Source organism: Eschrichtius robustus, chromosome 6, assembly GCF_028021215.1.
Source record: "Eschrichtius robustus isolate mEscRob2 chromosome 6, mEscRob2.pri, whole genome shotgun sequence".
NCBI lineage: Eukaryota > Metazoa > Chordata > Mammalia > Artiodactyla > Eschrichtiidae > Eschrichtius > Eschrichtius robustus.
Window position 1 is genome coordinate 81,637,901 of NC_090829.1, and position 12,759 is coordinate 81,650,659.

The 12,759-nt window shown below is 38.5% G+C and overlaps 1 protein-coding gene across 5 annotated transcripts in view; it reads left to right on the forward strand.

Annotated features, from left to right (window-relative positions):
• Positions 1 to 12,759, forward strand: part of IGSF11 (immunoglobulin superfamily member 11) — a 195,591-nt gene that overhangs the window by 160,508 nt on the left and 22,324 nt on the right. For all 5 annotated transcript variants that reach the window (XM_068546708.1, XM_068546706.1, XM_068546707.1 and 2 more), the window contains 3 exons: positions 1,538 to 1,701; positions 4,130 to 4,337; positions 7,081 to 7,236. In XM_068546708.1, coding sequence (XP_068402809.1) covers positions 1,538 to 1,701; positions 4,130 to 4,337; positions 7,081 to 7,236 — 528 coding nt within the window. The remainder of the gene's footprint in view (positions 1 to 1,537; positions 1,702 to 4,129; positions 4,338 to 7,080; positions 7,237 to 12,759) is intronic.

Consider the following 12,759-nt stretch of genomic DNA (forward strand, 5'->3'; position numbering starts at 1 on the left):
AACTTTTTAAGAAACTGAAACTATTTTCCGAAGTGACTGTACAATTTTACATTTCCACCAGCAGTGAATGAGGAGGATTCCAGTTTCTCTACATCCTTGTCCAGCACGTGGTTTTGTCTTGATTATAACCATTCCACTGGATGTGTGATGATACCTTATTGTGGTTTTAATATGCAGTTTCATAGTGAATAATAATGTTGAGCAGCTTTCCATGTGCTTGTTATTAACCTTTGTTGAAATACATACTCAGATGTTTTGCCCATTTCATATTAGGTTGTTTGTCTTTTTATTATTGAGTTGTAATCATTCTTTATATGTTCTGTATACAAGTCCTTTATCAGATATGTAAGTTACAAATATTTTTTCCCAGTCTATACCTTGGCTTTTTATTTTTTTAATTAAGTCTTTTGAATCACAGAAGTTTTTAAAAATTTTAATCAAGTCCAGTTTATTAATTGTTTTCTTTTACGGTTTATGGCCCTGGTGACATAACTAAGACCACTTTGACTAATCCAAGGCCGCAAAGGTTTTCTTCTATGTTTATTTCTAGAAGTTTAATAGTTTTAGCTCTTACATTTAGGTCTATGATACATTTTGAGTCGATTTTTGTGTATGCTGTGAGGTAAGGGTCTGAGTTAAATTTTTTGCATATTAATATTGAATTGTTCCAGAATCATTTTTGAAAAGACTATTTTTTCCCTCATTTAATTGTCTTGTACCTTTGTTGAAAAGCATTTGATCATAAATAAATAGGGTTTATTTCAGAACGATCAATCCTGTGCCATTTGTCTGGTGCTCTGTCCTTATGCTAGTATTACACTGTCTTGATTGCTATAGCTAATTTATAGCAAATTTTGAAATCAGATAGTGTAACGTCTCCAAATTTGTTCTTGTTTTTCAATATTCTTTTAGCTATTCTAGTTCTTTGCCTTGTCATGTGTTTTAGAATTAGCTTGTCAATATCTGCAAAAAGCGTGCTGCGATTTTGATTGGCATTGCTCTCCATCGTAGATCTATTTGGAGAGGATTGGCATCTTAACAGTGTTGATTCTTCCAACCCATGAACATTGCATGTCCATTTATTTAGTCTTATTTGATTTTTCATCAGCATTTTATAGTTTTCAGGATATAGATCCTGAGCATATTTTGTTGGATTTATATATAAGCATTTAATTTTACAGTGTGTTATTGTGTAATGATTCTTTAAAATACTTTCAGTTTATTTCTTATCCCTCATCACCATTAAAGCTTTGCTTAGACCCTGTCAGTTGAATTCTCCCAATCTGTATTTGAATCTGGCAAATATCAGATAGTGTCTTACAAAATAGAGTAAGTGTCTTCTAATATTTTTCCTTTACAGTTTCTAAGAAGTAAAAGGTTGAAAAATTTTTATTATTTTGACTCAGTGAGTGGTCAAAAGTGGTGTTTAGTAAGACTGTCATGTCAGTCTGTTTACATTACTGATAATATAAAACACACAGACCTTTTCGGAAGAGATTTGGTCTATCACATAACCTCTTTGTTCCTCCTTCTGTAGGTGTTGCAGCTTCCCTGGAAGTCTCCGAGAGCCCTGGGAGTGTCCAAGTGGCCCGGGGTCAGACAGCAGTCCTGCCCTGTACTTTCAGTACCAGCGCCGCCCTCATTAACCTCAATGTCATTTGGATGGTCATTCCTCTGTCCAACGCGAACCAGCCTGAGCAGGTACTTCTGTTCCATCTGGTGCTACCTCTGAAATTTTAATCTTTTCACAAGAGGTGGGTAGGAAAGCATCTTGAGTACATATTTGATTTCTAGAATAAGGTGATACTTCCACTGAACCTAAGCTGTTTTTTTTTTAGAAATTCACGTTCTTTTTTATTTATTTATTTATTTATGACTGTGTTGAGTCTTCGTTTCTGTGCGAGGGCTTTCTCTAGTTGCGGCAAGTGGGGACCACTCTTCATCGCGGTGCGCGGGCCTCTCACCATCACGGCCTCTCTTGTTGCAGAGCACAGGCTCCAGACGCGCAGGCTCAGCAATTGTGGCTCACGGGCCCAGTTGCTCCGTGGCATGTGGGATCTTCCCAGACCAGGGCTCGAACCCGTGTCCCCTGCATTGGCAGGCAGATTCTCAACCACTGCGCCACCAGGGAAGCCCCCTAAGCTGTTTTAAGTCCTACTCCTGCATTATTAGTCAACTATCAGAAGAAGCTATCCTCTTCGTAAAAGATTTTTTTTTTTTAATTAAGAGATGTCAAGGGGATCCTTCTGAGGATTTTATGTAGGAACCTGGAATTTCATCAAAACACATTGCTGACAGGAAATACTGAAACAGAAAAAGCAAAGTATATTTTGACAGGGAGGGACTAGCACTAACATAGGTGGATGAGAGAGTACTTTTTACAGATAGTGATAGGGCTTCCCTGGTGGCGCAGTGGTTAAGAATCTGCCTGCCAATGCAGGGGACATGGGTTCGAGCCCTGGTCCGGGAAGATCCCACCTGCCGCGGAGCAGCTAAGCCCGTGCGCCACAACTACTGAGCCTGCGCTCTAGAGCCCGCGAGCCACAACTACTGAGCCTACGTGCCACAACTACTAAAGCCCGTGCACCTAGAGCCCACGCTCTGCAACAAGAGAAGCCACCACATTGAGAAGCCCGTGCACCACAACTACTGAGCCTGCACTCTAGAGCCCGCGAGCCACGACTACTGAAGCCTGCGCGCCTAGAGCCCATGTTCCGCAACAAGAGAAGCCACCGCAATGAGAAGCCCGTGCACCGCAACGAAGAGTAGCCCCTGCTCGCCACAACTAGAGAAAGCCCACACGCAGCAATGAAGACCCAATGCAGCCAAAAATAAAAATAAATTAATTAAAAATAAATAAATAAAGATAGTGATAATATTAAGGAAAGTAACATTAGGTAGTAGTACTTGATTTTTTTGGTTAATTGCACAAGTATTTTAAAATAAACAAAGCCAGGCACACTAGATCTCTTCCAAGAGTCTAAATAAATTAGGGTACGTGAAAATAGAAGCTACTATCTAATAAGGTGTATCAGTTGTAGGTAAAAGATCCCATAATATGCGATACCCACTGCAGAAAATAATCCTCGGAAAATTAGTGAATTGTGACCATGACTATACCTTCATTCCCAAAATTAGCTTATTTCTGTTATGAAGCTTTTCGGCTTCAGTAACCTTTTTACTACCTAAAAATATTTGATAAGCTGAGTTTTCTGATAGGAAATTTAAATTGATATATTTAACAGGAACCTCTTCTATTTCCTTAATCCATGGAACTTTAATAATTAGACTGAGCCTTTGAGATCATTTTGTTCAGCTTCATCATTTTAGGAGTCAGTGACAGAGGCAACCAAAGACTTGACCACAGTCTGCCAGACATTTAAGGTAGAGCTAAGATAAAACCAGGTACCTCACTCTCAGCCCAAGGGGCTTTTTGCAGTACCACTCTGAGTCCTCTCCCATGAGAGTTAACTTTGGTAAGGAAATGGACATAGATAAGCAATCATGGACTCATAACTCTTCTTCCCTTTTATGGCGTTCACTTATATTCAGTCTATAACTGTGAGCTATCATTTTGTGACCTGGTAAGCATGAGAATGGCAGTGTTAATTTTTTTTAACATTTTTTCTGGAATTAATTTTTTGCACTGGTAAAAGTATTTATGAACTAATAGTAAGGTATCATAAAATGCACTTTCTATATTCTGTTGAGTTAGGTAAGGATACGATGGTATTCCAGTTTGGTATGTAAGAATTTAGACCCCCTGATATCTACAGATAGGTGCTGTAGTACAAAGTTGGTGACCTAGAGAGGTGGGATAGGGAGGGTGGGAGGGAGGGGATTTGGGGATATATGTCTACATATAGCTGATTCACTTTGTTATGCAGCAGAAACTAACACAACATTGTAAAGCAATTATACCCAATAAAGATGTTAATAAAATAAAATGAAATGAAAAAGAAAAAAAAAAGCCCAACAAATAATTTAAAAAAAAAAGTTGGTGACAACTCTAATATTAGAAATATAATTTTCCAATGTTTGGTATAGTCTGCTGTTTACTAGATAGTTATTGTTATGTGTCTAGAAGGAGATGCAGTGGCCAATTTATTTCTTTTGCTTTCCTTTGCAGGTCATTCTGTATCAAGGTGGACAGATGTTTGACGGTGCCCCCCGGTTCCATGGTAGGGTAGGATTTACAGGCACCATGCCAGCCACCAATGTCTCTATCTTCATTAACAACACCCAGCTATCAGATACAGGCACCTACCAGTGTTTGGTTAACAACCTTCCAGATAGAGGGGGCAGGAATATTGGGGTCACCGGTCTCACAGTTTTAGGTGAGTGACAGGAAATGTTGCAGGTACTTTGGCTTTACTCACGAATTTACTCTCAAGCATATTTACTTCTGCCAGTTTTTCTGTACTCTCTTTCTGCTTGCGTCCTTTTCCTGTCCTCTCTCCTTTCAGCTCCATCTGGACTCTGCTTCTCCATGCTTTGTCCACATAGTCTCCCCACCCATTACTCCATTTCAGGTGGCTCTCGAAAGCTTACTTGTTAAATGACTTTTCCTCAAGGTGGAGAAAGGTGGTATAAAATACCATCAAAAGTGGCCTCTCACTTTTCCTAAGCTTTTATAGGATAAGACTTATTGTTGAGAGCAAATTAAATCAAGAACAATTGATTATAAGCAGGGAGCAGGGGTTTTAGCACATGTGAGAATAAATTTACTACTACTTCATATCTATGTAATGCTGAGTAGGCCCCCGACAGTTCTAAGCTTTCACCTCTTGTCCTGGAAGAATTTTAGTAATACTTCCTTTTACTCTCAAAAGTATCCTTGTTTGAATGAGAAATTATATGATCAGTTTGGTCTTAATACCGAGATCAAATAGATTTAGAGTCTTTTCCAAGGTTTTATAGACCATGAACAACAATAAAGTTTAGCTTAAAATTTAGGTCTCTGTACTCAAACCAGTATTCTTTCTATTATACCATACAGATAGACTATCTCATGCTAAATTAAATTCATTCTGAGCACGTTTTATTTCTCACTTCCTCTGCTTCTGAAATAAAGCGCTGCCTCCTAAATGGGTACTTGTGGTAGAAGTGGCTAAATTCAGTTCATCTGGGGAGGATGAGAAGTACTTAGAGAAGCCTATTGCTCTGGACTGTCCTCCATCCTACTGAAGTCTCAGAATCGACTCCAGGATTCCTTGGTACATTCTCCCCCTTTTCCCTTCCACTGTTGAGTCACTTGAAGATACCAGTGTTGGGGGTTCTTGCCATTTTCCTTCTTTGGACAAGAAAATGCTATAGCCCTGGCGCCTTGTTCTCCCAGTCTTCAAACAGAATAAGAAAACCAAGGACAAGTGGGAGATTTCTGTCCTAGAACTATTATTCATTCAAATATATTAAAATTATATAGACTTTAAAGCACTCTGAGTACTGAATACAGAGTACTATTGGAATTTAACATTATTTTGACGCTTACACCTGTAGTTTAGGTAGTGAGCTTCTCACATGATCCACATTTATTTTTTCATTTTTTAAAGGAAGAAAAAAACCCTGTAATTTATCTTATAGTTACTACTACCTTCAGATAATTATTTTGGCTTTCCCCTCATAGCCTCATGGTGGCCATGTTTAAAGCAGTAAATTGAGATTGGTTTATCTCATCACAGTAGTTAAGATTCCCTGAGATTTTTCAGTCTTTCTCCCTAACCCTTTCATTGTTCTCTCTTCCCCCACCCATTTTCTTTGCTGGTTCCTCTGTGTAGTGTATTCATTTTCCACTCATTCATTCATTTTTGCAAGGTTGAACACATTTATTAAGAAGTCATTAGCATTACAAGTGCATCATCACTTGTATTTAAACTCTACTGTATGCATTACCCAATATGAGAATCCAAGCCATGGGCTTAGTTTATATTTTTATTTGCTTGCTTTTTCACTATAAACTATCACCTTCTTCCTTTAGTATTCTTTTTTTTTTTTGTAATTTTTTTGTTTCACATCCTTTGTGTCCTTATCTGTCTTAGTGATTATAAAATGTCCATTGCATTACTATCAAGTAGTAGATATACTTGAACCTTGCTCTGACTCCTCACACCATAAAACAGAAGTTGGTATAATGTTGGTGTGTCTGGTTTTGTTTGTAAAGTAACAAAGAACTATGGTAAGGTGGTCTTAGCCGAGAGTAGCCGGCAGGGTAAGTGGATGCTGTTCCTTGAAATATCTTCTTTACAAGGGGGCTCTTTCATCAATTAAAAATTTTAATTGTGGTAAAATATAACAAAATTTACCATCTTAGCCAATTTTTAAGTGAACAGTTTAGTATATTCACATTGTTGTGCAACCAATCTCCGGAACTTTCTTCAACTTGCAAAAATAAAACTCTGCTCATTAAATGACATTTCTCTCTCCGCTCAGCAGCTGGACACCACTGTTCTATTTTCTTTTTCTATGAATTTGAGTACCCTAGGTGCTACATATAAGTGGAATCATGCATTATTTGTCTTCTTATAACTGAATTATTTCACTTAGCATGTTCTCAGGGTTCATCCATGTTGTAGCATGTGTCAGAATTTCCTTACTTATCAAGGTTAAATAATATTCCATTGTATGTATACACTATATTTTGTTTATCCTTCCATCCCTCTGTGGACACTTGGGTTGTTTCCACCTTTTCGCTATTGTGAATAATGCTGCTCTGAACATGTGTGTATTCAGTAATGCTTTTAAAAGCAATATGTTGACATGAAGGATCTTAAGAATTCTTTGAATACTTCTTTGGAGGAAGAAGAGTGAAACTAAAACCATAAGATATCTTAAAAATATAATCAGAGGGTGTTGCCCCTTTTACATATTTGCTCCCTGCCAGCTGAAGTTGTAGGCCCTGCACCTATGGCCAAACCTGTGCATCGTACATACCATTCACTGGCTTTGCTCATGAGGTAGTCTTCTGGTATGTGTCCCCAAAACAGTGTTACCTGAGGTTCTAGTGCTGAATGTTGATGTCTCCTCGGTCATCATTTGGCTCATGGTAAATGTATTCTTTATTGCTTACCCTTCCTATTATAGTTCCTCCTTCTGCCCCACACTGCCAAATCCAAGGACCCCAGGATATCGGCAGCGATGTCATCCTGCTCTGTAGCTCAGAGGAAGGCACTCCTCGACCAACTTACCTTTGGGAGAAGCTAGACAGTAGCCTCCAACTACCCCCAACAGCCACTCAGGGTATGTACGGTGTTGCTTCACCCATTTAATTCATTATCATGGAAAATTCTGACTCGCAGGCTCACAAAGTAATTGACTTTAATAGAGTTTGAAAAATAACACACTCTATTTGTAACTGCTGAAAAAGCTATCTGGATCGTTTTGTGTTTTCAACTTTAAAGAGAATAAAAATATCTCCTTTCATCTTCGCAATGCTGCCTTTCTGAAATATATCTTATCCAGTGGTAACTATATATGGAAATTCTGTCCCTTTTTAGTGAAGACTTAAAATAGCGAATTGGTAGTTTCCTTGAATTGTTAACTGTAAGACAAGCCTTGAAGTTTATAACCGAGTATCTACTCCCTACTTAAGAAACAACTGCCTAATTTAGTATGAGAAACATCAGCATGGTCATGAGAGGGTTAATCATCCTGTTTTCAGCCTCAAGTCTAATTAGAGGAGGAAGATGGGAAAGAGAACAGGAAAAGGCCTCAGATCATGGGAGATCCAGGATTTGATCACACCAGATAGGTAAAGATGGAGGAGGCATGAGTATCACCGATGGTTTTCTGCATGTAAATCCAGCTGCTTAGATTTGATATTAAAGGAAACACCCTTGAAAAATTGAGGAAAATTTATGAAATGAGGGAAATTACAGAATTATATATGTAATTTTTATTTCAAGAGAATAAAATTTAGCAGTCTTGTGTGTTGCATCATCTCTAATACAGAGCATGTCTCTTCTAGCATTCTCAGGGCAGATTTACAAATCTTAACTTAAGGAGTTGGCAGTTAATGGAGAGGTGCCAAACAACCTTAGTTATGCCTGATAAGTTTGAATCATATTTTTGGTATAGACCTGTCATGGAAAGGAAAGTCCTAAGTTGTACGGTGAAGTTAGACATTAAAGAACCAGGATCACCAGCCTCTTAAGAGCTTTTAAGTTTCCTTTAAGAATCCCCACAGAAATTATTAATGGACCTTCCCATCACTTTTTAGTTAACCTAGCCCAGTATTATTTTTAAAAACTTCTTTTCAACATAATAACTTTTGGGTTACTCTAATAATGATTACTGCAATGCTGTTGTTCCCTACTGATTGTTCATTGCTAGATGTTTTAGCCATACGGTGGGCTAAATAGCTTTTTTTTTTTTTTTGGTGGACTAATCTGTTAATAGTACCATTGTAAGTGGCATGTTTAAATTAGCTCTTGTCTTGAAATCCTGAAAACTATATTCAAGTTCTAGATTTTTCAGTAACTGTTTCTGTGACAGTTCACCTCTTTGTTGCCTTTTTGTAAAATAAGGCGATTTAACAATATCATCTCCAAGGTCCTCTGTATCAGCATTAAGATTCTATGATTTAAAAAAAAGATGGCACCCCAGTGAGAGCCAGGCAGGGAGAGAAAGCCAGAGACGGTGCCTGCCAGGCAGCAAGTCTAGCTAAGCGCTACCTCGGATGCCTGCCCCTCAGGCCGAAGCTCCAGGACAAGCAGACCAGCCTCCCCGACACGAGGTCTGGGCGCCCAGTGACTGCTTTGCACTGGTCCCTGGAGCAGCATTGCCTTTGAAGATATGTATGTGTTGCTAACAAATGACTGACTCTGGACCTGAACAGTGGAAGCCACAGAATGAACGACATACCTGAGCAAGTCACACTATCAGTTTTGTTGGAGAGACCTTCAAGATGGCGGAGGAGTAAGAGGTGGAGATCACCTTCCTCCACACAAATACATCAGAAATACAACTAAATGTGGAACAACTCCTACAGAACACCTACTGAATGCTGGCAGAACCTCAGACTTCCCAAAAGCCGTGCGACTGACAGGGTCTTGGTGCTCCGGCCGGGTGTCAGGCCTGTGCCTCTGAGGTGGGAGAGCCGAGTTCAGGACATTGGTCCACCAGAGACCTCCCGGCTCCATGTAATATCACACAGTGAAAGCTCTCCCAGGGATCTCCATCTTAACGCTAAGACCCAGCTCCTCTCAACAAACAGCAAGCTGCAGTGCTGGACACCCCATGCGAGACAACTAGCAAGACAAGAACACAGCCCCACCCATTAGCAGAGAGGCTGCATAAAATCATAATAAGGTCACAGACACCCCAAAACACACCACCGGACACGGTCCTGCCCATGAGAAAGACAAGATCCAGCCTCATCCACCAGAACACAGGCACTAGTCCCCTCCACCAGGAAGCCTACACAACCCACTGAACCAACCTTAGCCACTGGGGGCAGACACCAAAAACAATGGGAACTACGAACCTGCAGCCTGCGAAAAGGAGACACCAAACACAGCAAGTTAAGCAAAATGAGAAGACAGAGAAACACACAGCAGATGAAGGAGCAAGGTATAAACCCACCAGCCCAAACAAATGAAGAGGAAATAGGCAGTCACCTGAAAAAGAATTCAGAGTAATGACAGTAAAGATCCAAAATCTTGGAAATAGAATGGAGAAAATACAAAAAACGTTTAACAAGGACCTAGAAGAACTAAAGAGCAAACAAGCAATGATGAACAACACAGTAAATGAAATTAAAAATTCTCTAGAAGGAATCAATAGTACAATAACAGAGGCAGAAGAATGGATAAGTTACCTGGAAGATAAAATAGTGGAAATAACTACTGCAGAGCAGAATAAAGAAAAAAGAATAAAAAGAATTGAGGACAGTCTTAGAGACCTCTGGGACAACATTAAATGCACCAACATTCGAATTATAGGGGTCCCAGAAGAAGAAGAGGAAAAGAAAGGGACTGAGAAAATATTTGAAGATTATAGTTGAAAACTTCCCTAATATGGGAAAGGAAGTAGTCAATCAAGTCCAGGAAGCACAGAGAGTCCCATACAGGATAAATCCAAGGAGAAACACGCCAAGACACATATTAATCAAACTATCAGAAATTAAACACAAAGAAAAAATATTAAAAGCAGCAAGGGGAAAACAACAAATAACATACAAGGGAATCCCCATAAGGTTAACTTTCAGCAGAAACTCTGCAAGCCAGAAGGGAGTGGCATGATATATTTAAAGTGATGAAAGGGAAAAACTTACAACCAAGGTTACTCTACCCAGCAAGGATCTCATTCAGATTCGACGGAGAAATTAAAACCTTTACAGACAAGCAAAAGCTAAGTGAATTCAGCACCACCAAACCAGCTTTACAACAAGTGCCAAAGGAACTTCTCTAGGCAGGAAACACAAGAGAAGGAAAAGACCTACAATAACAAACCCAAAACAGTTAAGAAAATGGTAATAGGAACATACATATCAATAACTGCCTTAAATGTAAATGGATTAAAGGCTCCAACCAAAAGACATAGACTGGCTGAATGGATACAAAAACAAGACCCGTATATATGCTGTCTACGACAGACCCACTTCAGACCTAGGGACACATACAGACTGAAAGTGAGGGGATGGAAAAAGATATTCCATGCAAATGGAAATCAAAAGAAAGCTGGAGTAGCAATTCTCCTATCAGACAAAATAGGCTTTAAAATAAAGACTATTACAGGAGACAAAGAAGGACACCACATAATGATCAATCCAAGAAGAAGATATAACAATTGTAAATATTTATGCACCCAACATAGGAGCACCTCAATACATAAGGTAAATGCTAACAGACATAAAAGGGGAAATTGACAGTAACAAAGTCATAGTAGGGGACTTTAACACCCCACTTTCACCAATGGACAGATCATCCAAAATGAAAATAAATAAGGAAACACAAGCTTTAAATGATACATTAAACAAGATGGACTTAATTGATACTTATAGGACGTTCCATCCAAAAAGAACAGAATACACATTTTTCTCAAGTGCTCATGGACCATTCTCCAGGATAGATCATATCTTGGGTCACAAATCAAGCCTTGGTAAATTTAAGAAAATTGAAATCATATCAGGTGTCTTTTCTGACCACAGTGCTATGAGACTAGATATCAATTACAGGAAAAAATCTGTAAAAAATACAAACACATGGAGGCTAAACAATACACTACTTAATAACCAAGAGATCACTGAAGAAATCAAAGAGGAAATCAAAAAATACCTAGAAACAAATGACAATGAAAACACAATGACCCAGAACCTATGGGGTGCAGCAAAAGCCGTTCTAAGAGGGAAGTTTATAGTAATACAATCCTATCTCAAGAAACAAGAAACGTCTCAAATAAACAACCTAACCTTAAACCTAAAGCAATTAGAGAAAGAAGAACAAAAAAACCCCAAAGTTAGCAGAAGGAAAGAAATCATAAAGATCAGATTAGAAATAAATGAAAAAGAAATGAAGGAAACGATAGCAAAGATCAATAAAACTAAAAGGTGGTTCTTTGAGAAGATAAACAAAATTGATAAACCATTAGCCAGACTCATCAAGAAAGAAAGGGAGAAGACTCAAATCAATAGAATTAGAAATGAAAAAGGAGAAGTAACAGTTGACACTGCAGAAATACAGAGGATCATGAGCGATTACTACAAACAACTATATGCCAATAAAATGGGCAACCTAGAAGAAATGGACAAATTCTTAGAAAAGCACATCCTTCTGAGACTGAACTAGGAAGAAATAGAAAATATAAACAGACCAATCACAAGCACTGAAATTGAGACTGTGGTTAAAAATCTTCCAACAAACAAAAGCCCAGGACCAGATGGCTTCACAGGCGAATTCTATCAAACATTTAGAGAAGAGCTAACACCTATCCTTCTCAAACTCTTCCAAAATATAGCAGAGGGAGGAACACTCCCAAACTCATTCTATGAGGCCACCATCACCCTGATACCAAAACCAGACAAAGATGTCACAAAGAAAGAAAACTACAGGCCAATATCACTGATGAACATAGATGTAAAAATCCTCAACAAAGTACTAGCAAACAGAATCCAACAGCACACTGAAAGGATCATACACCATGATCAAGTGGGGTTTATCCCAGAAATGCAAGGATTCTTCAATATATGCACATCAATTAATGTGATACACCATATTCACAAATGGAAGGATAAAAACCATATGATCATCTCAATAGATGCAGAAAAGCTTTCGACAAAATTCAACACCCATTTATGATAAAAACTCTCCAGAATATAGGCATAGAGGGAACTTACCTCAACATAATAAAGGCCATATATGACAAACCCACAGCCAACATCATTCTGAATGGTGAAAAACTGAAGCCATTTCCACTAAGATCAGGAACAAGACAAGGTTGTCCACTCTCACCACTATTATTCAATATAGTTTTGGAAGTGTTAGCCACAGCAATCAGAGAAGAAAAAGAAATAAAAGGAATCCAAATCGGAAAAGAAGAAGTAAAGCTGTCAGTGCTTGCAGATGACATGATACTATACATAGAGAATCCTAAAGATGCTACCAGAAAACTACTAGAGCTAATCAATGAATTTGGTAAAGTAGCAGGATACAAAATTAATGCACAGAAATCTCTTGCCTTCCTATACACTGATGATGAAAAATCTGAAAGTGAAATTAAGAAAACACTCCCGTTTACCACTGCAACAAAAAGAATAAAATACCT